Source organism: Astatotilapia calliptera, chromosome 17 (assembly GCF_964374335.1).
Source record: "Astatotilapia calliptera chromosome 17, fAstCal68.1, whole genome shotgun sequence".
NCBI classification, from domain to species: domain Eukaryota; kingdom Metazoa; phylum Chordata; class Actinopteri; order Cichliformes; family Cichlidae; genus Astatotilapia; species Astatotilapia calliptera.
In genome coordinates, this window is record NC_137438.1 from 14,408,187 (window position 1) to 14,433,016 (window position 24,830).

The 24,830-nt window shown below is 41.7% G+C and overlaps 1 protein-coding gene across 1 annotated transcript in view; it reads left to right on the forward strand.

Moving 5' to 3' along the window:
* ghrhrb (growth hormone releasing hormone receptor b) overlaps nt 1-24,830 on the forward strand; it is a 75,426-nt gene that overhangs the window by 21,503 nt on the left and 29,093 nt on the right. Inside the window, exon 3 of the mRNA XM_026147033.2 lies at nt 20,698-20,808. Coding sequence (XP_026002818.1) covers nt 20,698-20,808 — 111 coding nt within the window. The remainder of the gene's footprint in view (nt 1-20,697; nt 20,809-24,830) is intronic.

Here is a 24,830-nt window from a genome sequence, read left to right on the forward strand (position 1 = left end):
ACCTCTACGCATGGCTTGGGCTCTGGAACCAGTCTCCTGGAGAGGGGCTGGACTCTGTCTCAGTCTGGAGTTGCCCCTGGTGAGAGGCGGCGGGCTGGGGTGGGTATTCTAATATCCCCTCGGCTTGCTGCCGGTACGTTGGGGTTTTTCCCGGTGGACGAGAGGGTTTGTTCCCTGCGCCTTAGGGTCGGGGAACGGGTCCTGACTGTCATCTGCGCTTATGCGCCGAGTGGCAGTTCAGAGTACCCAGCCCTCTTAGAGTCCATGGGGGGGTGCTGGAGGGTGCTCCACCTGGAGACTCTGTTGTCCTGCTGGGTGACTTCAATGCTCACGTGGGTAACGACAGCGAGACCTGGAGGGGCGTGATTGGGAGGAACGGCCTCCCTGATCTGAACCCGAGCGGTGCTTTGTTATTGGACTTCTGTGCTAATCACAGTTTGGCCATAACGAACACCCTGTTCGAACATAAGAGTGTCCATAAGTGCACGTGGCACCAGGACGGTCTAGGCCGTAGGTCGATGATCGATTTTGTAATCGTATCAGCAGACCTGCGACCATATGTTCTGGACACTCGGGTAAAGAGAGGGGCTGAGCTGTCAACTGATCACCACCTGGTGGTGAGTTGGATCAGGTGGCGGGGGAGGACGCTGGACAGACTTGGTGCACCTAAACGCGTAGTGAGGGTGTGCTGGGAACGTCTAGCAGAGGCCCCAGTCCGCGAGATCTTCAACGCACACCTCCGGCAGAGCTTCAACAGCATTCCGAGGGAGACTGGGGACATTGAGTCCGAATGGACCATGTTCAGCGTCTCCATTGCCGAAGCTGCTGCATTGAGCTGTGGCCGCAAGGTGGTTGGTGCCTGCCGTGGTGGTAATCCCCGAACCAAATGGTGGACACCAGAGGTGAAGGGAGCCACCAGGCTGAAGAAGGAGTCCTATCGGGCTTGGTTAGCCTGTGGGACTCCGGAGGCAGCCGACAGGTATCGACAGGCCAAGCAGAATGCGGCTCGGGCAGTGGCTGAAGCAAAAACTCGGGTGTGGGAGGAGTTCAGAGAGGCCATGGAAAAAGACTTTCGGACTGCCTCGAAGAGATTCTGGCAAACCGTCAGACGTCTCAGGAGGGGAAAGCGGTGCTCTACCTGCACTGTGTATAGTGCTGGCGGAGCGCTGCTGACGTCGACTGAGAAAATTGTCAGGCGGTGGAAGGAATACTTCGAGGACCTCCTCAATCTGACACGTCTTCCGAGGAGGAAGCAGAGTCTGGGGATGAGGGGAATGACCCGCCAATTTCCGGGGGCGAGGTCACTGAGGCAGTTAAACAACTCCTTGGTGGCAGAGCCCCTGGTGTTGATGAGGTCCGCCCCAAGTTCCTGAAGGCTCTGGACGTTGTAGGGCTGTCCTGGTTGACACGCCTCTGCAATGTTGCGTGGAGATCAGGGGCAGTACCTGTGGACTGGCAGACCGGGGTGGTGGTCCCCATCTTTAAGAAGGGGGACCGGAGGGTGTGTTCCAACTACAGGGGGATCACACTCCTCAGCCTTCCTGGGAAAGTCTATGCCAGGGTGCTGGAAAGGAGAGTTCGTCCGTTAGTCGAACCTCGGATACAGGAGAAACAATGCGGTTTTCGTCCTGGTCGCGGAACACTGGACCAGCTCTTTATCCTCTCCAGGATACTTGAGGGTGCATGGGAGTTTGCCCAACCAGTCTACATGTGTTTTGTGGACTTGGAGAAGGCATTCGACCGTGTCCCTCGGGGTGTCCTGTGGGAGGTGTTGCGGGAGTATGGGGTGTCTGGCCCATTGCTACCGGCCATTCGATCCCTATACAACCGTTGCAAGAGCTTGGTTCGCATTGCCGGCAATAAGTCGGACTCGTTCCCGGTAGGTGATGGGCTCCGCCAGGGCTGCCCTTTGTCTCCGGTTCTGTTCATAATTTTTATGGACAGGATTTCTAGGCGCAGCCAAGTGGCGGAGGGCTTTCGGTTTGGTGGCCTCAGAATCTCATCTCTGATTTTTGCAGATGATGTGGTTCTGTTGGCTTCATCGGGTGGGGGCCTCCAGCTCGCACTGGAATGGTTCGCAGCCGAGTGTGAAGCTGCGGGAATGAGGATCAGCACCTCCAAATCTGAGGCCATGGTTCTCAGCCGGAAAAGGGTGGAGTGCCCACTCCGGGTCGGGGATGAGTTCCGTCGTGGTGAAGAGGGAGCTGAGTGTAAAAGCGAAGCTCTCAATTTACCGGTCGATCTACGTCCCTACCCTCACCTATGGCCACGAGCTGTGGGTAGTGACTGAAAGAACGAGATCGCGGATACAAGCGGCAGAAATGAGCTTCCTCCAAAGGGTGGCTGGCCTCTCCCTTAGAGATAGGGTGAGAAGTTCGGCCATCCGGGAGGGGCTCAGAGTAGAGCAGCTGCTGCTCCACATCGAAAGGAGCCAGCTGAGGTGGTTCGGGCATCTGACAAGGATGCCCCCTGGGCGCCTCCTGGGTGAGGTGTTCCAGGCATGTCCCACCGGGAGGAGGCCCCGGGGCAGACCCAGGACACGCTGGAGAGATTATATCTCTCGGCTGGCCTGGGAACGCCTTGGTATTCCCCCGGTTAAGGTGGAGGAGGTGGCTGGGGAGAGGGAGGTCTGGGCCTCTTTGCTTAGGCTGCTGCCCCCGCGACCCGGCCCCGGATAAAGCGGATGAAGATGGATGGATGGATGGAACATATAAATAAATACAGCAATTTACAGGATTCTTGTACAAGCCAGCACATGTGTTTAGATGACATCTAATCAGGTTATTAAGTGTCACCAGGCACTTCTTTCTGTGCTTCTCGTCCACAGGAAATGCATCATGAATGAACTGAAGTACATTATTGCCATTTTTATTATTTATATTACACTGGTTACATGTCAAATTTGCTCTGGACACGGTTTACTTTTATTTTTGTCTCACCAAAAGACAAGAATGTGATGATAAAAAAGCAATGTCCATAACTAAGCTCCTTAAAATTTATAGACCACTCCACCATTTCCTTCCCATCATATGAACTGTTATCAGATGATTATAGCGCATTAGGAGGTAGACCAAATTTTAAAAGGAGGCCGGGCTTGATAACAAATACTGAATCATCAATAGTGGGAGGTGAAGCTTACTTGTCACACTGTAGGCATGACTATGTTTACTGCGGCTGTTGAGCAGGGGAGAATGTGCTGGCGGGTGCACAGGTGGAACAGCGGAGTCCAGGTAAGTGAGATCAGAAGCAGGTGAGCAAGTGTTTGGCAGTGGCTCAATTCTTCTGGAGGGTGAAATGTAACTCTCAGGAATACTGGAGACCAACAAGGAAACTTAGATTTGTCTATCTAAGAAATGCATTATCTGAAGTCACTAGGAACAGGTCACGTTACCACAATAGCAGAGACAATGATCTAGCAAAGAACTGTTGCCACAGCTGATTCTGAAATATGGTGGCTCGATGAGAGAACCCAGAAGTCTGACAGAAATCAGAAATCTTGGAGAGGGAGAAAAAAACAAACCCCAGCATGTCCAAATCCTAACAAACATAAGAATAACAAATGATATTAGGAAAGAAACAAAACTGGAACATAAATCATTCTCGAAAACGAAAAGGCAGTGTGTAGACAAAGTGGAAAGAATCCCAAGAGTAGTGAATCTGTAAGGAAGATATAAAATGTGAGGTATTAGCTGTTCTCATTCTGCACTTTGTTGTAAGGAGTTGGATCATCTTGAAGAAAGGATTATACCCAATTTGCAGATGAAATATAATTTGTAGAGTGCAGGAGAATTAAACATATTCAAAGAGCTGTGGATGGAATAGTTTAAATCTCTTCTTCTCTGCTAGGATTGCCATGTTGAAATGTAAACCTTAGGGCAGGGCTCTAGACTAACTTTTTGCCATGGGCGTACCGGTACGCCTAACTTTAAAAAGTTTGGCGTACCGGCACAAAAGTTAGGCACACACAAATTTTATAATAATTTATATAATATAATGTGTTTTTCTGGATACACTGTGCTTTTTCAGCATTCAAAGATTGATGACACCGTGTCAGAGCACTGGCTATGAATTTCAGAAGGATCAGGCCTTAACATAACAGAAAAGTTAGCAATAGTTCTTTTCCTATTACAGCTACATCCACTTCTGTCGTGCCTAGGCTGCTCACTAGGGCTGTGTATCATCACTGATTTCTATAATCCATTCGATTCCGGTTTTCAAAGTCCCGATTCGATTCAACTTAGCCTCAGACAGTCAGAAATATTATAATTCTGATCATTTATCAGTACTGACTTCATCAGAATTGTGAACATCACGGCAGATGCCTTTGTGCGAAAGTAACTGAGAATAAAACACAGAAAAACATGAAGGAGATTTTCCTGGTCTGGCTTTTTATAGCAGATAACCTTAAAAATATTCTACAATGTTCTGCATATAAAGTTCAAATTTCTTCAGTATTGAACAACAGAAAAAATAGGCTTTCTTGTCCGAGGTCATTCAAGTGAAAAAAAGAAAAGAAAAAGACAGCAGCCGACAGCGCTGTAAACAACGGTAGACTGGTGGGTAATAAGCGAATGAATAATACAGAAAACGGAGATTGGAGACGGGAAACTGTTCTTGAAGTACAGAGAGAGATAGAGAGAGAGCCAGCTGTGCATGGAGTGTGATTTTAATAGTCGTGGAAGCAAAACAGCAAAACAGTTGGTTGCACAGGTGCAACCAAATTTTTTTTTTTAGTCGCACCACTGAAAAATTTGGTCGCACTCTACAGCCCTGCCTTAGGGGCACTTTGGACAGAGTCGGTACTTCCAAATCTGGTTTTCTTTCTACATGGTCAGAAAAGGGAGTTGGTTGTTTTTTAGGCGAGATCACTCACAATACTAATTCACTTCAAAGCCTAAATGGAGAATATTAACTTTTCGAATTAGTTTATTGTCATTATACAGTTTTAATCATTCTCACAGGTTAGTCTAGCCCCAAAATGAATAGCTCTTTGGAGGCTATTGTTAAAGCCACTGAAGTAAATGTCTTAGTGATTTACCAAGTGCTCAGATCATTTAGTGGAGTGCTGTTGTTAATGTGTGCAGCCAGTGACTGTACTTAATGGTTAGTGTTACTCTCTGAGTATGCAATTCTGGCATTTATATATTTTCACTTAAACTTTATTTTATTTTATTTTTAATGGGGACCAGTGTACCACTATAACTCTGTATCAAGATGGTACCTTATACATTGTTGCAGAAAGACTTGCAGTGTTAAGCCTTTATTATACACTGTTGCAGACACAGATATGGACACCAAAAGACGTGACCACTAAGTAGTCATTTCTATTATATCTCACACAAACAGAACATGTATTATGAAGGCATTATAGAATATGTGAAAACAGCCTTCAGACTTGATCACTTTCCTGAGTTTATGGGCTCAGTCACTCATTTTGGATCATAATGAGTAAAAAACGGAGTCTGATTGACCCTAGATTATCCAAGCCACATTGGCTAATGACTTGATTGACAAGCCAGTATGCATGTGGGTTTCACTATCAGACCCACTATCAGATCACACCTGACTTTAAAACACTAAGATGGTAATATCAAAGCCTCATAATGTTACTTCACAAAGCAGCTGTCGTAGCTACATCCATTGTCTAGATCAGAATCCACCCTTTAAAGTAAAACTTAAATAAACTAAAAGACGAACCGAGACTGAACTCTTACAAACAATGTGGCAGAGAGGCGAACACAGGAGGCACATGAAAAAGAAAAGCTCTTGGCAAAGCAACATAGGACAACAATAGAAATCATGGATCAATATTCAACAACCCAAAGGAAGAAGATTTAAGTTATAACATGTAGCGAGTTAATCTGACAGTAGAAAATACACACTGTGATGCTACATTAAACGTTTGATGTACAAATTTGGTTTAATTCAGGTGGGGAGTGCAAATAGCCAGCACATTGCAATATGAATTAGAGATTTAGAAACAATGCACTGTGTTACATTGTTACAGAAGCCCAGAACATAAGGCAGGGGCTCCTAAATGAATAAATAAAGGATTTGTAATCATTAGAGTGACAATTTGGCCGTCAAGGTTAAAACAGGACATGTAAAGCACACCAAAACCATTTTCTGTTTCTTTCAGCTGTCCATTGGCAGAGAGATTTGGCAGCTGAAATTTTAAACTTTGTTTTGTTACCCCCCCCCCCAAAAAAAAAAAAAAAAAATGTTTTCCTCTAAAACTTCAGCTTAGGCTTGGTGTACAGTTTAAATTTGCTATATACTATTCATAAAATCTATATTAATACTACAGCAGTTAGCCTAAAGGGAGAAAAATCTACATGATCTGGTTCCTGATGTCTGTCTGCATAGCTTGATGTTTGGGCTATTCCTGCTTCTCTGTTCTGTCACTTCCACCTTTGCACAATCCTCTCATTCTCAATTTTCTTATAGCCAGTTATTACACTATTCAAACCGTTTTCTGTGGAACTCTCAGTTTTACATCTCTTCCTGGAGGTACAGAGCCTTACTCAAAGTCTCTGTGAGCCATCTGTTAAGTGTAATCATAACCACCAGTATTTAGACTCTGGAGCCCTGTCCTATTTCTTACCTTGATACACTTACACCATGCTGCTCAGTTGCTTCAGACTGTAAACAGCCAAAATACTTCTATTGCATAAACTCTTGTACAATCACTAATGTTCCTTACTTTCACAGAGTTCTCCAAATAATTCTTTTTTTTTTTTTAATTTTCCAGAAAATTTGAGTAGCTAAATCTAAAATACATTCATATGTCTTAGTAATAGTAGTATCCCCGATTGTCAGATTGACATTATTCATTGACATTTTAGTAAATTCATTATTAAATTATTAACAGTCAAAATAATCTGATTGTGTTAATATTGACACAAGGAAGCTACTGTTGGTTTACTGATGCGGAAAACTGTGGGTTTGCCAAGTGTAAAAATTATGAATTATAGTAGCTAAATTGTTTTTCATGCAATGAACCGGTATTGCAAATGAAAATGCTAGTGAAAACTGTTGGGAAATATAGGTACTTTCTTTACACATTAAATTAACTCATTACATGAAGGTTTTATGCCTTAATCTGCATCACAATGCAATGATAATAAAGGGCAGATATTGTGGTACATGTATCAAAGGTCCCTTTTTTGTAATATCAGTAGTACTGTCACAGCAGCAGCAATGTACATGCTTTTTGTTGAACCATGAAACACTGGACAGTTATAGCAGGGGGTAGTTGTAGCCAGATAGGAATAATCTCGAGATATTGTAAAGACAGTGTAAGGGGTATACAGGAAATATGTTTTAACTGACACTAAGTTAGTGTAATTTTCCTTCAGCTGTCGTCAGAAATGATGAAACCTTCGTCAGGCTAATCCAGACAGTTATTGTTTACTTGTATATGCTTTTTGAATTCTCATTGATCTTTTTTACCCTTATGTTTTGAGCCATAAGTGCCCATGAGAGCTTAAAGTGCATATTTATCAGTTAATTGTAGCAAACTTGGTTAGTAGGCTGTATCTATGAACTGTAAAACTGCAAAACACATAGTTCCACATCTGCTAATTAGTAACAGACTAAATAAAAGTTAGAAATTCACTCATAAAAATTGTAGGACAACCTTCTTGGATGGCCGATGCCAAATAGTAGGCCTTAATAATCACCACATACTTTCCTTAGAAATGCTCCAAAAGGCACAGACAGCCCAAACATAGTCAAGTGGTCAAGTTGAGTGACTTGAATTAGCAGAGGTGAAGCCTATCAGCTTCCCGCTGCAGCTTACTTTAGCCCTGGAGGGTGCCGCTTTACAAAAATCCCAATCCACAAATCTAAGAAAAAACAGCAACAAAATTAAAATCTTTACCTCACCACCTTACTGTGTGTGTGTGTGTGTGTGTGTGTGTGTGTGTGTGTGTGTTTAACTAATCTCTGCAAATGTTCAACAAAATATTACGCTAAGGCTGTGGGTAACTTGTTAATCATGTGCACATCTCTTAGGATCTGTCTTTGTTTGTTTTGTTTTGTTTTATTATGTCAGCCCTGTATGAATGCATTATTATGATGAAGAAAAATCACATTGTTTGACAATGAAAAAAACTGTGACACAAACCTAGAAACCAGAGACTTTGTTTGCCTTGTTGCCATAGGGCCTATTATGCTGAAATGTGCAAAGGTGTGCATCAATAAGATGTTCATGCATGGTGAGCATAATGATGCTCTTTACATCAATCTGTCACACAGACCATTGATCCTACTAGAATTATGGAGTCTCTGATGGAAGTAATTACTGACAGCATGAAAAAACAAAGGTCTTTCTGCTATGGATACTTTCTGCTAATAGAACACAAATCGCAACTAATAATACTGAGTAAGAAGAACCAGCCATTCATCTGTTGTGTCATCCTGTAATGCTTTTATTGCTACATATGAAGGGTTCCATCCTGCCTATGGAGTGCAGTTACACACGCCAAGTTGAATAAAAGCACTGCATTCATTAGTACCAACCAGTCCTTAGTCTCTTTGTGGCAGTTCATTACTTGGAGGGTCATTAACGAATTTAGATTAACAACATGCTGTTTTCTTTCAAAATAGCATATGCTTAGTCTAAGTTAATGTGTTCATGGACAATAGTTGTGATGCAGAAGCCGGTGGGTGTGGTGGGGGTTATGGGGGTCCGATGTTTGCTTCATCACTGCTTTGGCAGCCAATCTTCCAGCACTAGCCAAGAGCTGTGTTTTATTATGAATGAGTGGCGGGGTGTCTTTTTGCATAGCTCTTTTAATTGACACAGGAGCAAGGAGCTTTGATGTATGAGACGTGGTGGTGGAGAGACTGAATCCTCATTACTGCTCTCTTTTAAACTCTGCCACCGTCTCCATGCCTCCCTCGCTTGGAGCAATGCAGACTGCAGGGAGAGCTCATCAGGCAAGTGAGGGGAACAGCAGAGACAGAGTGTGGGTAGAGAGGAGGGCTGAGGACGACACCAAATGAAATGCCTTTTCACTTTCCCATAGTGGGGAAATCCTGAATCCTGTAGTACCTGCAGAATCTCAATGTTCTAATGAAGGAACTTCTAAAACAAAGCTACAGGAGTAACAACAGGACATACAATATTTTACTGTATGGAATGGCACAAACGTGACACATAGGAACATTCATGTTACATACATTTTTTTTGTATGAGTATGCCTCATGATTCAATAGCTTACAGAGCCAACTTTAGCAGCAGTAACTTGAAGTCAAAGGAGTTTGCAAAGAAAAGCGTCTGGACTTCTTTAAGTTGCTTGAAGACGTTTCACCTCTTATCCGAGAAGTAACCTAGTTACTCCCACTAGGTTCTCATCCGAGAACCTAGTGGGAGTAACCCCCCACAGAGGGACAAAAGGACCCCCTGATGATCCTCTAATCGCCTGAGCCAAGGTGTGAAACTGGGTGTGGGTCCCAATCAGCCAGAGTTTCGGGTGAGCTCATTGTGAAACCTGGCCCCACCTTATCATGCGAATTCCTGAGGTCAGATGGCCCAGGATGTGAGTGGGCGTTAAGGCGTCTGGGAAGGGATCTCAAAACTGGATTATAGATGGCAGAGAGTTGGTGTCGTAAACCCCCGCCTCTGTTCAAAGATGGTCGCTCACAGTGGACATAGATGGCTTCTTTCACTCCTCTTTCAAACCATCTGTCCTCTCTGTCCAAAATGTGAACATTGGCATCCTCGAAAGAGTGTCCTTTATCCTTAAGATGCAGATGGACTGCTGAGTCTTGTCCTGTGGAGGTGGCTCTTCTGTGTTGTGCCATGCGCTTGTGAAGTGGCTGTTTGGTCTCTCCAATGTAGAGATCTGGGCATTCCTCGCTGCACTGTACACCACATTGTTAAGTCTGTGTTTTGGCGTTTTGTCTTTCGGGTGAACCAGTTTTTGTCTGAGCGTGTTGCTGGGTCTGAAATACACTGGGATGTCGTGCTTGGAGAAAACTCTCCTGAGTTTTTCTGATACACCGGCTACATAGGGGATGACAATGTTGTTGCGTCTGTCCTTCTTATCCTCCCTCGCTGGTGTCTGGTCTTCTTTTCTGTGCCTCTTTGCTGACTTTAAGAACGCCCATTTAGGATAGCCGCACGTTTTGAGTGCTTCCTTTACATGTGTGTGTTCCTTCTTTTTCCCTTCAGGCTTAGAGGGAACATGTGTAAAAGCCTTCGTTGTATTTGAAATATGTAGTGGTGAGGCAGAGGTCTAACAGTGTGCAAATCTGATCGGGTGTGAAGTTGGTCCTGTCCTCCAAGGAGCTGTCTTCTTGTAGTCGTTTTCTGACAGTCTCCAGAAAACGGAGGCCATGGAGACTGTCAGAAAACGACTGCAAGAAGACAGCTCCTTGGAGGATCGGGTGTGACCAACTTCACACCTTGAAATGCACCGTGTAGAACGAAAGACCATCGTACCTATCATAAGTTTACCAGTCTCACAAATCGTCTTCATAAATACACATTAGTTAACCGTTTATTAATAGGACCTTTGAGCTCAACGGTAATTAATTAGCAGTGGAAATAATTTCTGGTACGCGTTACAGAAATGTAGCAGTGACAACAATATTGTATGCTGTAATGGTACTGGGCAATTAGTGATACAAAAAAACTGTTTTATCCTGTGAATAAAAGTATATGTTTTTGTCAATGTACCATAATAACAGAAGCGAAACGCAATATTGTGTCAGGACAATTCACTATTTATGCACAATAAACAAAGGAGCGACAATTTCTGTTCAGCGCCAGACTTGCTTGTAACCTATATCACCAATTATGTTAAGAAAATGATGTGTTAACTACAACAGCAGACTGACCTTTGTGGAAATGCTTGGAGCAGACTAACCTGTGAGCTGGAGTGTTCTGGGACGTTATATTTGGTCTTTGAATGGCTGCAATCCAGGCCATCCGTCGCCTCTTTGTTACTTCGGAAACATGGCTCGAACAATTTCTCTTCAACGACGTAATCCGATAACAACCGATCTCTTTACCCGTCGGCTTCCCGTGGCTGTCATGTGACCGGCTATTGCAGTTAATAATACAACGGCTTCTTGACATTTTTGTGTTTCTTTTTATCGCTGTGTGACTGATTTCAATTGAAAGCCTAGTACCTCTTGCCACAAGTTCCCAGAATCCTTTGTGGTTCTACCCCTGAATGACATTTTCAATCTCTATATAATATGCATGTTAAATTTTATATTTGGGGTGAAATATCAAGTCTTTTCAAGTAAACCGGTTCAAGTCCAATTCAAGTCCCAGGTCATTGGTGTAAAAGTCTAAGTCAAGTCACAAGTCTTACAACATTTTTTCAAGTCAAGTCTAAAGTCATAAAATTAATGACTCGAGTCTGACTCGAGTCCAAGTCATGTGACTCGAGTCCACACCTCTGCGGACCAGTACCTCCTCTTTGACTCCCATCACCCTCTGGAACACAAACTTGGAGTAATTAGGACCCTACACCACCGGGCAGAACATGTTCCCTCTAAGCCTGAAGGGAAAAAGAAGGAACACACACATGTAAAGGAAGCACTCAAAACGTGCGGCTATCCTAAATGGGCGTTCTTAAAGTCAGCAAAGAGGCACAGAAAAGAAGACCAGACACCAGCGAGGGAGGATAAGAAGGACAGACGCAACAACATTGTCATCCCCTATGTAGCCGGTGTATCAGAAAAACTCAGGAGAGTTTTCTCCAAGCACGACATCCCAGTGTATTTCAGACCCAGCAACACGCTCAGACAAAAACTGGTTCACCCGAAAGACAAAACGCCAAAACACAGACTTAACAATGTGGTGTACAGTGCAGCGAGGAATGCCCAGATCTCTACATTGGAGAGACCAAACAGCCACTTCACAAGCGCATGGCACAACACAGAAGAGCCACCTCCACAGGACAAGACTCAGCAGTCCATCTGCATCTTAAGGATAAAGGACACTCTTTCGAGGATGCCAATGTTCACATTTTGGACAGAGAGGACAGATGGTTTGAAAGAGGAGTGAAAGAAGCCATCTATGTCCACTGTGAGCGACCATCTTTGAACAGAGGTGGGGGTTTACGACACCAACTCTCTGCCATCTATAATCCAGTTTTGAGATCCCTTCCCAGACGCCTTAACGCCCACTCACATCCTGGGCCATCTGACCTCAGGAATTCGCATGATAAGGTGGGGCCAGGTTTCACAATGAACACACCCGAAACTCTGGCTGATTGGGACCCACACCCAGTTTCACACCTTGGCTCAGGCGATTAGAGGATCATCAGGGGGTCCTTTTGTCCCTCTGTGGGGGGTTTCTCCCACTAGGTTTATATCTGGGACTCTCCACCATTTGACCTTAGAACTGAAGAAGTTTCTCGGATGAGAGGTGAAACGTCTTCAAGCAACTTAAAGAAGTCCAGACGCTTTTCTTTGCAAGCTCCTTTGACTACGATGACCTGGATGACTGAGAACCTTCACAGACAGTAACTTGAAGTCATTTCTCTATGACTTTATGACCCCATCACATCATTTTTGGCGAATTTTGGCCCATTCTTCTTCAAAATGTTGCTTCATTGAGCATTTGTTTATACATAGTTGTATCTGGAGTTGACAGGTGCGCCGGTGTGTCCAAAGCAAATGACTCTTTTAAGATGATGTAACAGCAAGATGCAGCCTGTTTCACTGGGTCTCCATTTCTGTAAAGAAATTTAAATAATTGTACAAAAAACATCCGAGGTATTGGCTGCATTGTTATATAAATAGTTGTATGTAACTTTGTTGTGTTCAAAATTTGTGCATAAATTTAAAAAAATTAAAATATATATTTGCATTTCAAGTTTTGAAAATGATTTGTTAGACATGTTGGTTGGTTCGTCAGAGTAAAAGAAAAAAAAATCTAACCTTTTCATACTTTTATGGTTTTTGTGTGATTTCAGGTTAATTGTATTAACAAAGTATATCAAAATGTAAAAAACTAACTGTAAATTCTAGCCAAGTTTTAGCTGTCGGGTAGACAACCTCACACTCCATTATAGAATCATTTTCATACAGAGTTCACGGTTGATGACTTAAATGTGTCCAGGTCCTGTGGCTGCAAAACAAATCCAAAATTACATCTCCTCAACCAACATGTTTGCCAGTTTCTATGAGATGTTTGTGCAGATATGCTGTGTTTGGTTTTCACCAAATATGGCACTCTGCATAATGGTCAAACATGTCCACTTTGGTCTTGTCTTACCAACAAGCCGTACTTGATTAATCTTTTTCTAATTGTCCTCTCGTGAACTTAAATATTTAACATACTAACTGAGACCCGTAGAGTTTGAGCTGAAGCCACATTAGCAACTTTTATAAAGGTCATCACACTTGCTGTTGAGCAGTTACTCATGTGCGTTTAATTATCAGCACCTGGCTGCTGTTTTACACTCCTAACTCCTCTTGGAGCAATAACGGTGTGCTTAGTGTTTCCACGCACTGGTTCTGTACGTTGTGTTGTCTTCTGCTAAATAAATAATGACAGAGTGAAATGTGTCATGCTTTATTGTTCAGCTGAGATTGCATTTATCTCATTTTAAGACCTGGTAAGTATCACATTACTCTTTAAGATGCCCTGAAAAACAAAACCTTCACTGTAACACTCTAGGTTAGTCAAAGACTAATGTTCTCATGTTTAAAAAAATTGAATAATATGTGTAAAGTGAAATCATGAAGGCGTCCCAACTTAGATAAGCAGAAGAGAACGAATGGCTGGATGGGTTTAGGAATTATAGGCTTTTTATAAATGTTTATACTTATACATTTTCAGAGGCTCAAAATTATTGGAACACACACATGATTTGAAATATCATATTAAAAGATAAAATCGTTTTTAATAATTGGATAAAAATCCAAATTCAGTGACTGACTACATGAAACCTAGAACACATGGACATTACTAAATGCTGCATTTCCTCCTGTGAGATGTCTATCAAACCTTTATTTTCCCTTAAGTTGCTGCTTGTTTGTGGGTCTCTCTGCATTCAATTTTATATTTAATAACTACTTTTAATAAAAGCATGCTGGGCTAGGCTGAAGGAGGACTGACATTGCCATTGAAGAGTATGCTGTTATTTTGCTGTAGGGAATTTGCACCTTGTTGCAAACCTGTTTTTACATTCAGGATGGTGTCTCTTGATTTTACACTTTGAAAGTGAAACACCTGCCTCCTCAAGAACATTCTTGATTTACCTTTTGACCCTACTGGGAACATTTGCAGTGTTGTGGTGACCAGAGACTATGGATAGTGAATGACATTTGGCAGCTACAGGTGACACAAATTGGTGATAAAGTTTTCTCAACTTCCTGGCAAACAGCTTAAGCGATTACCAATGTCAGCATGGATTGAGATATTACTTGGTAGTAAATACGTTTTTGCCAAGGGCTACCAAGGCAACCAGGGCCCGGAAAGTCAACAAACAACCAGCTTTCAGTTTCAAACTAATGAAGATCAAGTGAATTACTTCCAGTTGTGAATGCAACTGTATGACTCGCAGGCTTTTTCTTTACTATGTAAATACATCTATCATCATGCACTTTTTTGATGCTGTTGGCATTTATTCTTTTTAAGAACACATCAGTTTTTGAGTTGACCAATCCAAATGTTTTCTCTTTCATGGATTTATGGTTCATGTTTTTCCTAATCTAATGATGGCTCCTCTCACTTGCACAGGCATCTCTTTTGAACTCGTATTTAAAATTACTAATGATGATGATGATGATGATAATAATAATAATAATAATAATAATAATAATAATAATAATAATAATAATACATTTTATTTGAGGGCGCCTTTCTAAAACCCAAGGTCACCTTACAAAGAGAAAACAACATCAATAAAACAGTAGATTAAAATAGATTCTAATAAATTAAAATACAGAAACCAGCAAAATACAACTACAAACAACAAATTTAAAAAAACAAACAAAAAAAACCCCACGATTTGACAGCAAGTTTTAAAGCGAGTAAGCCAGGTTAAACAAGTAGGTTTTGAGTTGTGACTTAAGTAAGGGAAGAGAATCCATTTCTTAAGGCTGAAGGAAGTGAGTTCCAGAGCCGAGGAGCAGAGTGACTGAAAGCTTACCATAGTGGTAAGGCAAGCAGAAGGAACAACAAGATGAGTGGCAGATGAAGATCTGACAGAGCGGGAAACTGTGGTGATACGAAGCAGATCACAGAGATAAGGAGGGGCAAGGTTATGAATACACTTAAACATGAGAACTAAGATTTTATCTTAGTTTATCCTGGCTTTTATGGGCAACCAGTGAGGCTGTTGAAGAATTGGGGTAATATGGTCTCTTAAGAGAGTACGAGTTATGACCCGAGCTGCAGAATTCTGAAGAAGTTGAAGTTTATGGAGGGACTTATTAGGGAGACCAAATAACATACTTGCCAACCTTGAGACCTCAGAATTAGGGAGACATTCAAAAGGGCTGTTGGGGGGGAGTGGTATACATATACGTATATACACAATAAACTTGAATTTTGCAATGTTTACTTATCGGGTAAATAGGTTAAATGTCACCGTTATTATTGTCCGGCTGGAAACAGCAGAGGTGTCCAAATTCACAGGCTGTGTCCACCTGAGGACTCAGCCTTCGTGGTCTAAGTGGGCCGGGTCCTCCGAAGGCCGAGTAGGCCGGAAGTGAGCGACTGTGAAATTGGACGGTCCAGCCTTCAGAATTATGTCATGAGCTCTCTTGGTGGAGTGAAACTCTGCTGTCTGCTCCTTGCGATCTAAAGTATAACCTGACGCTGGCGTAAATTCTCAACCATCTTGGACTTCTGTTTAATCAGTTCTCTGTTTGACGTTTACTCAGCTGTGTGAAAACCCTGGAGCAACCCTCCCGAGGGATTAATAAAGTTTTATTTAATCTAATTTAATCTAATAACTTTAATCTCAGCCAAACTGATTTAGTCATGAACACATAAAACAATAACATGTTTAAGTTATTTAAGTGACTTATATATCATGTTTAACCTGAGTAGCGAAAGACCGCGGGGGTTTGAAAACGATGTGCCGGGAGTTTGCTGTTCTCCCCGGCTCAGATATTTGAAGTTTACACAGCTACATTCTCGCCTGAAAATATGTTAAAAGTTTATTTTGTGACCCACAAAGAGTAATAAGAGTAATATTAAAACTAAGTAGCTGCACCAGTAGTAGCCATTGTTGGAAACTGGAATTGCCTGAGCCAATCTGGGATATGGTTTTTCAATTTTGTTGTCCGAGTGGAAAATCGGGAGAAATTTGGGAGAATGGTGGCTCCAGGAGATTTTCGGGAGGGGCACTGAAATTGTTCGTAGAGATTATGGTCGTTGAGGTATGAGTGAAGCTGGAAGGCAAAAACTTTCTCAAGGATTTTCGAAATAAAGGCGAGGTTTGATATAGGGTGGAGATTATCAAAGTTATTGGGATCTGAACCAGGCTTTTTGAGAATTGGAGCGACAGAAGCAGTTTTCAGGGGTGGAGGAATAATTCCAGTGTTAAGGGAAGCGTGGATAATACTATGAGAGGAGCCAATGAGGGAAGACAAGCTTTAACTAATACAGTGGGAAGAGGGTCGAGCTGACAAGTGGATGATTTTGATTTTTGAATAAGATTTAATACATCAGCTATGGAGGGAAGAGTAAAACTTGAAAATAACTGGGAGGAAGACAGTGAGGAAAACAAAGTCTACTTCACAGTTTGTTTTCGCTGCTCTTGCGGCGACCAGCAGGTTGTCTCTGTCTGTCAGTGTCAGTGTTTTAACTTATTTAATTTCATTCTTGAGTTATGTTTTTATTTTTTTGAGCATGAGGAAATCCTACAGCATCCGCTTGTGCTTTGTGGAACTTCTTTTAACGAAGATGGGGTTTTTATTTCGCATGTTTTTATTGGCAATCCTGACTGTTGTTTGGAGTCATTGCTACTGACAAACAGTTACATACTCACGGGAGTTTCTTCTGGATCTTCGGTGGAAAGGCCCGTCTCTGGACTCTTTTCACCCTCCAGTGTTTTCCAGCTCTGGATTATCTGGTAACCACAGGGGCACTCTTGTTTTTAACAGAGTCAAAGCAAGGAAGCGGGGTAAGAAGGGAGGCCTACGTCAGCGATTGAGGAAGAAAATACGATACACTTTACTCCTCACTGAGGAGTAAATTGGATGAACTGCATTTGAATGTCGCACATTTACGGGACTACAGAGATACATGTCTAATGGCATTCACAGGGATTCTGACCTTGATTCTTCTCTGGAATTAAAGGGTTTCGGGTTTCCCATACATCTGGATCGAGACCCCGGAGCCACCCAGAAATCTCAAGGAGGAGGGGTGTGTTTGTATATAAATCAGAAATGGTGTAAAAACGTTACTGTTCGTAAACAAGTGTGTCTGCCTGACATTGAGTTCCTCTCTGTGTCTTTGAGGCCGTTTTATCTGCCGAGGGAATTCCCACAGATTAACGTCACCGTCGTTTACATCCATTCTAAAGCGAATCCTAAGAATGCGACTGGCACCATCTCCAACGTCATCCACTCACTACAATCTCTCTCCTGAGGCCCCTAATATTGTTCTTGGGGACTTTAATCGCTGCGATGTGAAGAAAACACTGAGCAGTTTTTATCAGTATGTGAACTGTCCCACGCGCTTCAATAAGACTCTGGATCTATGTTACAGTTCCATAAAAGGTGCGACCAGAGTGGTCGGTGTTTACAGAATCATGTAGAGACATTAATGAACTCACTGACGTTGTCTGCAGCTATATCTCCTTTTGCAGAGACATGATTATTCCTTCAAAGGTTTTGCATTTTTCCCTAATAACAAACCATGGTCTTCAAAAGCCCTTATGAGGCTGATTCATGAAAGGAAAAAAGCTTTTATTGAAGGGAATATCTTGAAAGTAAGAGAAATTAGGAAGGAGATCAGATCAGAAATTAAAAAAGCCAAAATAAAATACAAGGGTAAGGTAGAGGCGGAGATGGGTAGCAATAACTTAAGGGTTGCCTGGGCAGGTATGAAACACATGACTGGTCACTGTTACAGTGACTGTAATAAGATAAGTCTCCCTGGTTTTAGTTCAGACTCTCAGTTAGCCAATGAGCTGAATAGATTTTATTTGAGATTCATTGATAATTATAATTTTAGGAATACACTTGATTTCTTAATAGAGAGCACCAGAGCCCCCCTCCCCCCGCTTTGTTCTTTGATGAAAGAAGGGTGGAAAATCTTTTTAAAATGAGTAAGACTAATAAAAGTCCAGGTCCTTAAGTATATGTGACCAGGTTCTTGGAACATGCACTGAGCAATTATGCAGTATTTTTTTTATTACATCTTTCTTTTATCACTTCAGCTGCAGAAGGTTCCAGAGGTATGGGAAAAATCAATTATTTCTCCAGTTGCTAAGACCACAAAACCTACATCATTAAATGATTTTAGGCCTCCTAAAGTCCTTTGAAAAACTTGTCAGGAAGGAGATCCTGCAGCAAGTAGAAAATCTTATAGACCCACTACAATTTGCATACAGGCCTCGTAGAGGTGTTGATGATGCAGTGGTCACTCTGTTGAATTTCCTTTATTGCCATCTCGATGGTGCTAAAGCTCATACTCGGCTTTTATTTATCGATTTTTCTTCAGCTTTTAATACTATCCAGCCACATCTTTTAGTTGATAAACTTCTTAACCAGTTTAAACTTGATTTAAACTGGTTGGTTGGATTTTAGACTTTTTAACTGACAGATCTCAGTGTGTGAACCGCTGTTTTTCCAAACAACTGAACTCTTCTACTGGCTCACCACAAGGTTGTTGTCTCTCTCCTCTACTGTATATTTTGTACACTAAAGACTGTCGCAGTACACAGGCCAACAGGCATTTCATTAAATATGCAGATGACACAGTCATTGTAAGCCTCCTTCATGGTGAAGAGGATTCCCATGGGCCTGTTGTGGATGAGTTTGTTTCGTGGTGTGATCAGTCCTTCTTAATGATCAACACCTTGAAAACCAAGGACATGGTTATTGACTTCAGGAAGACATCCCCACATCCTGCGCTAACAGTGGTAAATGGTGCAGCGATTGAACTGGTGGACAGTTATAAGTATTTGTGGGCTGTTCTTGATACGGCTCTGTCCTTTTAGTCACATCTTGCTTCTACAGTGAAAAAGGTTCAACAAAGACTGTACATTTTAAGGAGTTGAGAGGTTTTAATGTTTCATCTGAAATGATGACTCGTTTTTTATAAAAGTTTTATTGAATCTGTTTTAACCTTCTGTATCATTGCCTGGTATGGTAATATGTCCTTGAATAATAAGACCAGATTTAGCAACCTGGTTAAAGTGTCTGGTCAGATTTCAGGTCCAGCTTGTGAAATTTTCTAACAGGCAGGTGCTGAGGAAGGCAACCTCTGTCTTGTTGTGTTCAGATCATCCTCTCTTTAATGATTTTCAACTGCTTCCTTCAGGTCGTTGTTGTAAAGTGCCTGCAGTGAAGACATAGATTGTCTTTTCTACCTACTGCTATTATCATGGTTAATAACACTAAACCATAAGTGTTGTTGCCATTGCACATTGCACTTTCTTTAATGATAAAATTTAGGTTGTTTTCTCAGGGCTTATATTGTTTTTTGTGTGTATGTGATGTGTTTGTTTGTTTTTTATATTTCTGTATGGACATACTGCAAATCAATTTCCCGTTAGGGACAATAAAGTTACTATTGACCACTGACATTGACCATTGACAGTTAGATGCTCCTACCGAGTTAAGTTGGCGGATATCAGCGATTTTATCAGTGAAAAAAGATATAAGAGAGTTGCAAAAGTCAGCAGAGTTCATATGAGAGGAGAATGAGTCCGGAGGTTTTGTAATTTTACTAAACAATGAAAAGAGACCTGGAGTTACCTTCACTAGAACTGATTAAACCAGAATAGTATGCAGATTTGGCTGAAGCAATGCAATCCTTATGCAACAAGATATGATTGTTATACATTTCTTGTATCGTAAGTCCGGTTTTCTTGAACAGACGTTCCAGTTGGCGTCCTTTAGCTTTGAGATGGCGCAGGTTAAGAGTAAACCATGGTGCTGAACGGGAAAATGAGACAGTTCGGTGTTTAAGTGGAGCAAATGTGTTAAGAAGGTTATGGAGGTTGACATTATAGTGAGAAACAAGTTCATCTGGGGATCAGGAGCTGTGAATAAATGGAAGGTCATAAATGGCAGATGAAAGATCAGCAGGGTTAATATTACTAATTAAAGTGAAATAAAAATTCAACAATCTAATCAACTTTATATGTTATATCTACTTATGTCTGCTCATAGATCAGGTCTTCCCTGCCCATGAAACTGCTTATTAGTCAATGGTCTAATAATTTTTGAGCACTTGAACACAGCTCGAAAATCTGTCATTTCTAATCTGTAACCTGTAATTCTTAAGCTTTTAATGCAAAGTTTTGGAATTAATGCTAAAAATCTGCACTTCAGTCACATTGCAATTGTTTGACTTGAAGCATTTGATGGTGTGCAGAGGCAGAACTACAAGAACTGTGTCTTTGTCCAGCAAGTATATTTTTGTTTTGATGATGGTCTGACCATATGTAATATTTCTGTTTACTCACCTGTGCTGTGAAAGTATTAGTGCTGCTAACTGAGACTCTATAATGTTTGGTAATTACTGTCTTTCCTTGTTAGGCTGTCCAACAGTTTGGGACAACCTTCAGTGCTGGTATCATGCTGAGGTGGGACAGGTGGTCAATATCTCGTGCGCCTCTGGCATCTGGCAGCTGTTGCCTAATAACCAAGGTAAGTCCATTTCACCTCAAATTGAATGATTAGTTTTCTTTGGTTTAATTGGCTAATTTAAATAATTGCTACTGTACCAAAATTTGACATTTTGAGGATGCTTGGCTGTGTTTTTTTAATGCTCTAAAAACAATGTTCTTATGTTAGGGATCCTAACTTGATATAAACTGCAAGGAACTGCAGCAGAACCATCAGCGTTGGTTGAGGCAGGGCAACAAAGTGATTAATAATGCTGCCAACAGTCATGGCGATCTTTTTATCCTCCTGCTTCTGTCTGTATAGTGTTTTCCTCCTTGATGTTATCTGTGTGTGTGTGTGTGTGTGTGTGTGTGTGTGTGTGTGTGTGTGTGTGTGTGTGTGTGAGCCAACTCAACAAAAGAATGTTGTTGTTTTTTTTAGATGCCACTAAAAGGAAGATTTGAACCTAAAACCCATTTGCATTTGTCCATTTTCACTTCAGAGCTCAGCAACTGACTGTGGTATATTTAGAGATCTTTGAGCACCAATGTTTTGTTTTCACTGAGTGGTTTACAAAAACTACATTTTTCTAGACTGCACACTGTAGAGACTAGTGCTGTCCTGACTGTTTACACGACCCTCACCTTTTCCAGAACTCTGACTCATCCAGCTGGCTGGTTTAAAGAAAACATAATAGACTCTCTCCAGTCTCTCATAACAACAAATCACTGACAGATAGATACAGACACAACTAAGAATAAAAAAAAAAACATGCATTTCTGGATATCTGAAAGATAAACAATGACAAAGAAGATATCAGTATTTAGACATGAGATGTAAAAATAAGCCACTGAAACAAAATGTAATGTCTTTACTAAATGTCTTTTACAACCCTTGCCTAGACCTAGACACAACATAGGTGTGACTCCCCACTCCTGCTACTCCCAAGAAAATGGGACTGGACTCTCACACACATCACATCACCACACGCACTCTGGTTTTTCTTCATGCACACTTCCTATAATTAATATCTCTTTCTGCTATTTGCACATTTTTTACTGTAAATTTCTAAGTTAAATCTGTAAATTTTGTATAACCTATAAATTGCAAATACTGTAAAACCACTGTCATTTAATGGTCGGGCATTGCATTGCACAGCTACAAGCATTTCACCTCATGTCATACTGTGTATGGTTGTGTGTGTGACAAATAAAATTTGAATTTGAATTTGAAGCAACACACACTCAAAGCTGGTAAACAGCTGGCTCTTTACTGGGTACAGAGGAGAAAAGGGGAGTGGTGAGGTGAGTTGGAGGTTAAGAGGCCATCCGATAATCCCTGGAACTTCTCCAGTCTCCACCTGTCTCAACAGCTACCGCACACCACACACACACCTAGGAGGGAAACCTGCACACACCCACACACACTCTTATGGCAGGAACCATGGAAACAGACATGGGACATGATCATGGATCGTAACAATGTATAAACTTGCAGTTTACTTTGAAAACAGTGTACATTAGATAAGCAACTTTTCTAATGCACTCCCAGAAGCTTCTCCACATTGCTGTAAAATTCTTACAGAAGTGCAAAAGGAAGAAATCTTACAAGCAAGAGCAACTAAATTTGAATCACATTTTTTGTTATTTTACCTGTTTTCTTTTTTTCTTTTTTAGCAGAAGAATCTACTGTCTTCTGTGGAACCAGTTCCCAGTTTAGATTTAGGGGACAGAAATTTACAGGATTAGGTTTAAAATATGGTGACCCTGAACCCCCCGTAGTTACACTGCAACTGACCTAAACAACTGGGGATTTCCATGATGTACTGAATGTGTCTTCTTCCCTCTCTGTGTTTATACACCACTTGGAATTTAATCATTATTAATAATCCTCTGGCTCTCTCCAATGTGTGTTGTCTCACTTCCTTCACCCACCAAGTGGTCACGGCAGATTCCTCCCTCCCTGAGACTGGTTCTGCTGAAGGTTTCTTCCTATTAAAAGGAGATTTTTCCTTTTCACTGTTACCAAGTGCTTGCTCACACGGGGTCGTCTGATTGCTGGAGCTTTCGCTCTGTTGTTGTAGGGTGTCCATACTATAAGAGTTGAGTTGTGCCTATATTGAATGTAATTAAAGGTATGAAACTTTCATATGAACTGATCAAATAGCTCTAAGATCACTGGCTGACTGAGTGCCTGCCCTTTTGTTGTGTCAGCTATTTTGCTAAATTGTTGCTAAACAGAATAAGTAGTTGCAGCAGAGAACATGCACAGTAAGTGAGAGGCTGTGTGTAGAAAAGATTTACTTGACTAATTTCCAGTCTTGAATAAAACACTGCTTAAATGAAAAAAAGAAAAAGGAAAAAATGCAGAGTGAAAGTGTATACTTTGCGTGGAGGGATCAGGAGGCGGAGGTAGCTGCTGATGACCAAATAACTCAGTGTTAGTGGGTTCTCGGACCCCACTGGATTTCCTCCTCCACAGACAGTACCGATAAGTCCAGCTCTGTAACTGTGCAGGTGATCCAGGCTTTTCAGTGGGAGAATATAATGAATTGGAAAATCAAAGAGTTCACTGTATAAGCCTTCCTTCAGGAATGAGTTGGCGCTGCTCGATAGGAATAGCATTGTGAGCTCTAATGCCCTCCCTGGAGCCTTGGCCTTCAACCTCCATTCACATCCTGCCATTTGCCGCGGCTGCAGGCCTGCAGGCTCTACATGCCACTTTATACTGAGGCTAATACAGCTGGATAACGCTAAATCCACCCACGACTCAAACCCACACTCTCCTCGCTTAAGCGTCGGACAGGCATTTTCAAATAGTGAAACAGATTTTTTTTTTTTAAGTGTAAACTTTGTATCCTCCTCTCACAAACACAAACTTGCACCATATACCTGGTGACCTTGTGTGCATCATTTATTCCATAAGGGTCACTGTGGCTGAGCTCCACTATTCTAACTCCAGGCAATGGTGGGAGAACATTGCTTTGAATTCAGCTAATTCAAATCCAGCATTTGCACCCTTCACCTGCATCATCTCCATTAATACTTACAGTTATCTAATAAAAACGTTTCTAATATTATGTTTTTGTTGTAACCTTGGATTCACAGGCAGCAAGTGACAGTTTATAGAAATCAACTAAAATGTTGCTCGCTGTGCAGACTTATGGAATGGGCTATTTTTATGCCCTAAAATGACAAAATCATTAAAATACACCTTACAAGTACAATTTTATGTTTAAAGCTTGTGTAAAGTGTAAACAAAGCAGCCAAAGTAGCCTAGGCCCATTGCAATGTATTGAAGGGAGGATTTAGGGTCACTTTAGGGCCACTTCCAACCCTAACTATATGCTTATCAAAAGCATATAGTTAGGGTTGGAAGCAATGTGCCCTCTAAGCTCTGCACACAGAAAATCTGTGTTGTGCACAAAGAAATCTAACCTGAACTGAAATTAAAATAAATACGTTAACAATTCTGTTTTGCAGTGTTATTCAGTGAGTGACTGGCTGCTCCTGTATGGGATTAGAACGATGCCACCTTATCCCATAGTCCAGCCAATGATGCGATTCACATTCTTATATACGCACCTAATCAATGTCGTTGACAGGTTATGACAGCGTCCTTATGTGCCGGTACCACTGTAATTTGATTATTTTAATAAACCATGTAACTTGGAATGATTCGATGCTGGCGTGGCCACAGTGCACACGTCTGCTGTTGCTCACAGTGGTTCAAGGGACCGCTCAGGGAGTTTGTGTGTTCGCTCAGACACATGAAAAATTAGAGGGAACATTGGTTGGAAGTGGAAGTAATCTTGAAAGTAGTCTCACTAATCCAAACTGGGAGCTGGTTCCACAGAAGAGGTGAAAGCTGATGGCTCTGCTCCCATTCTACTTTAAATATCCTAGGAACCACAAGTAAGCCTGCAGTCTGAGGACGAAGTGCTCTATTGGAGTGATATCAGGCCATTTCCTATGGCCTGATCTAAGCGCTGTATTAAATTATTACAATCAACAGTATCAAACACAACACTGAGATGACAATCACAGAGATGACTCCACTGTTGG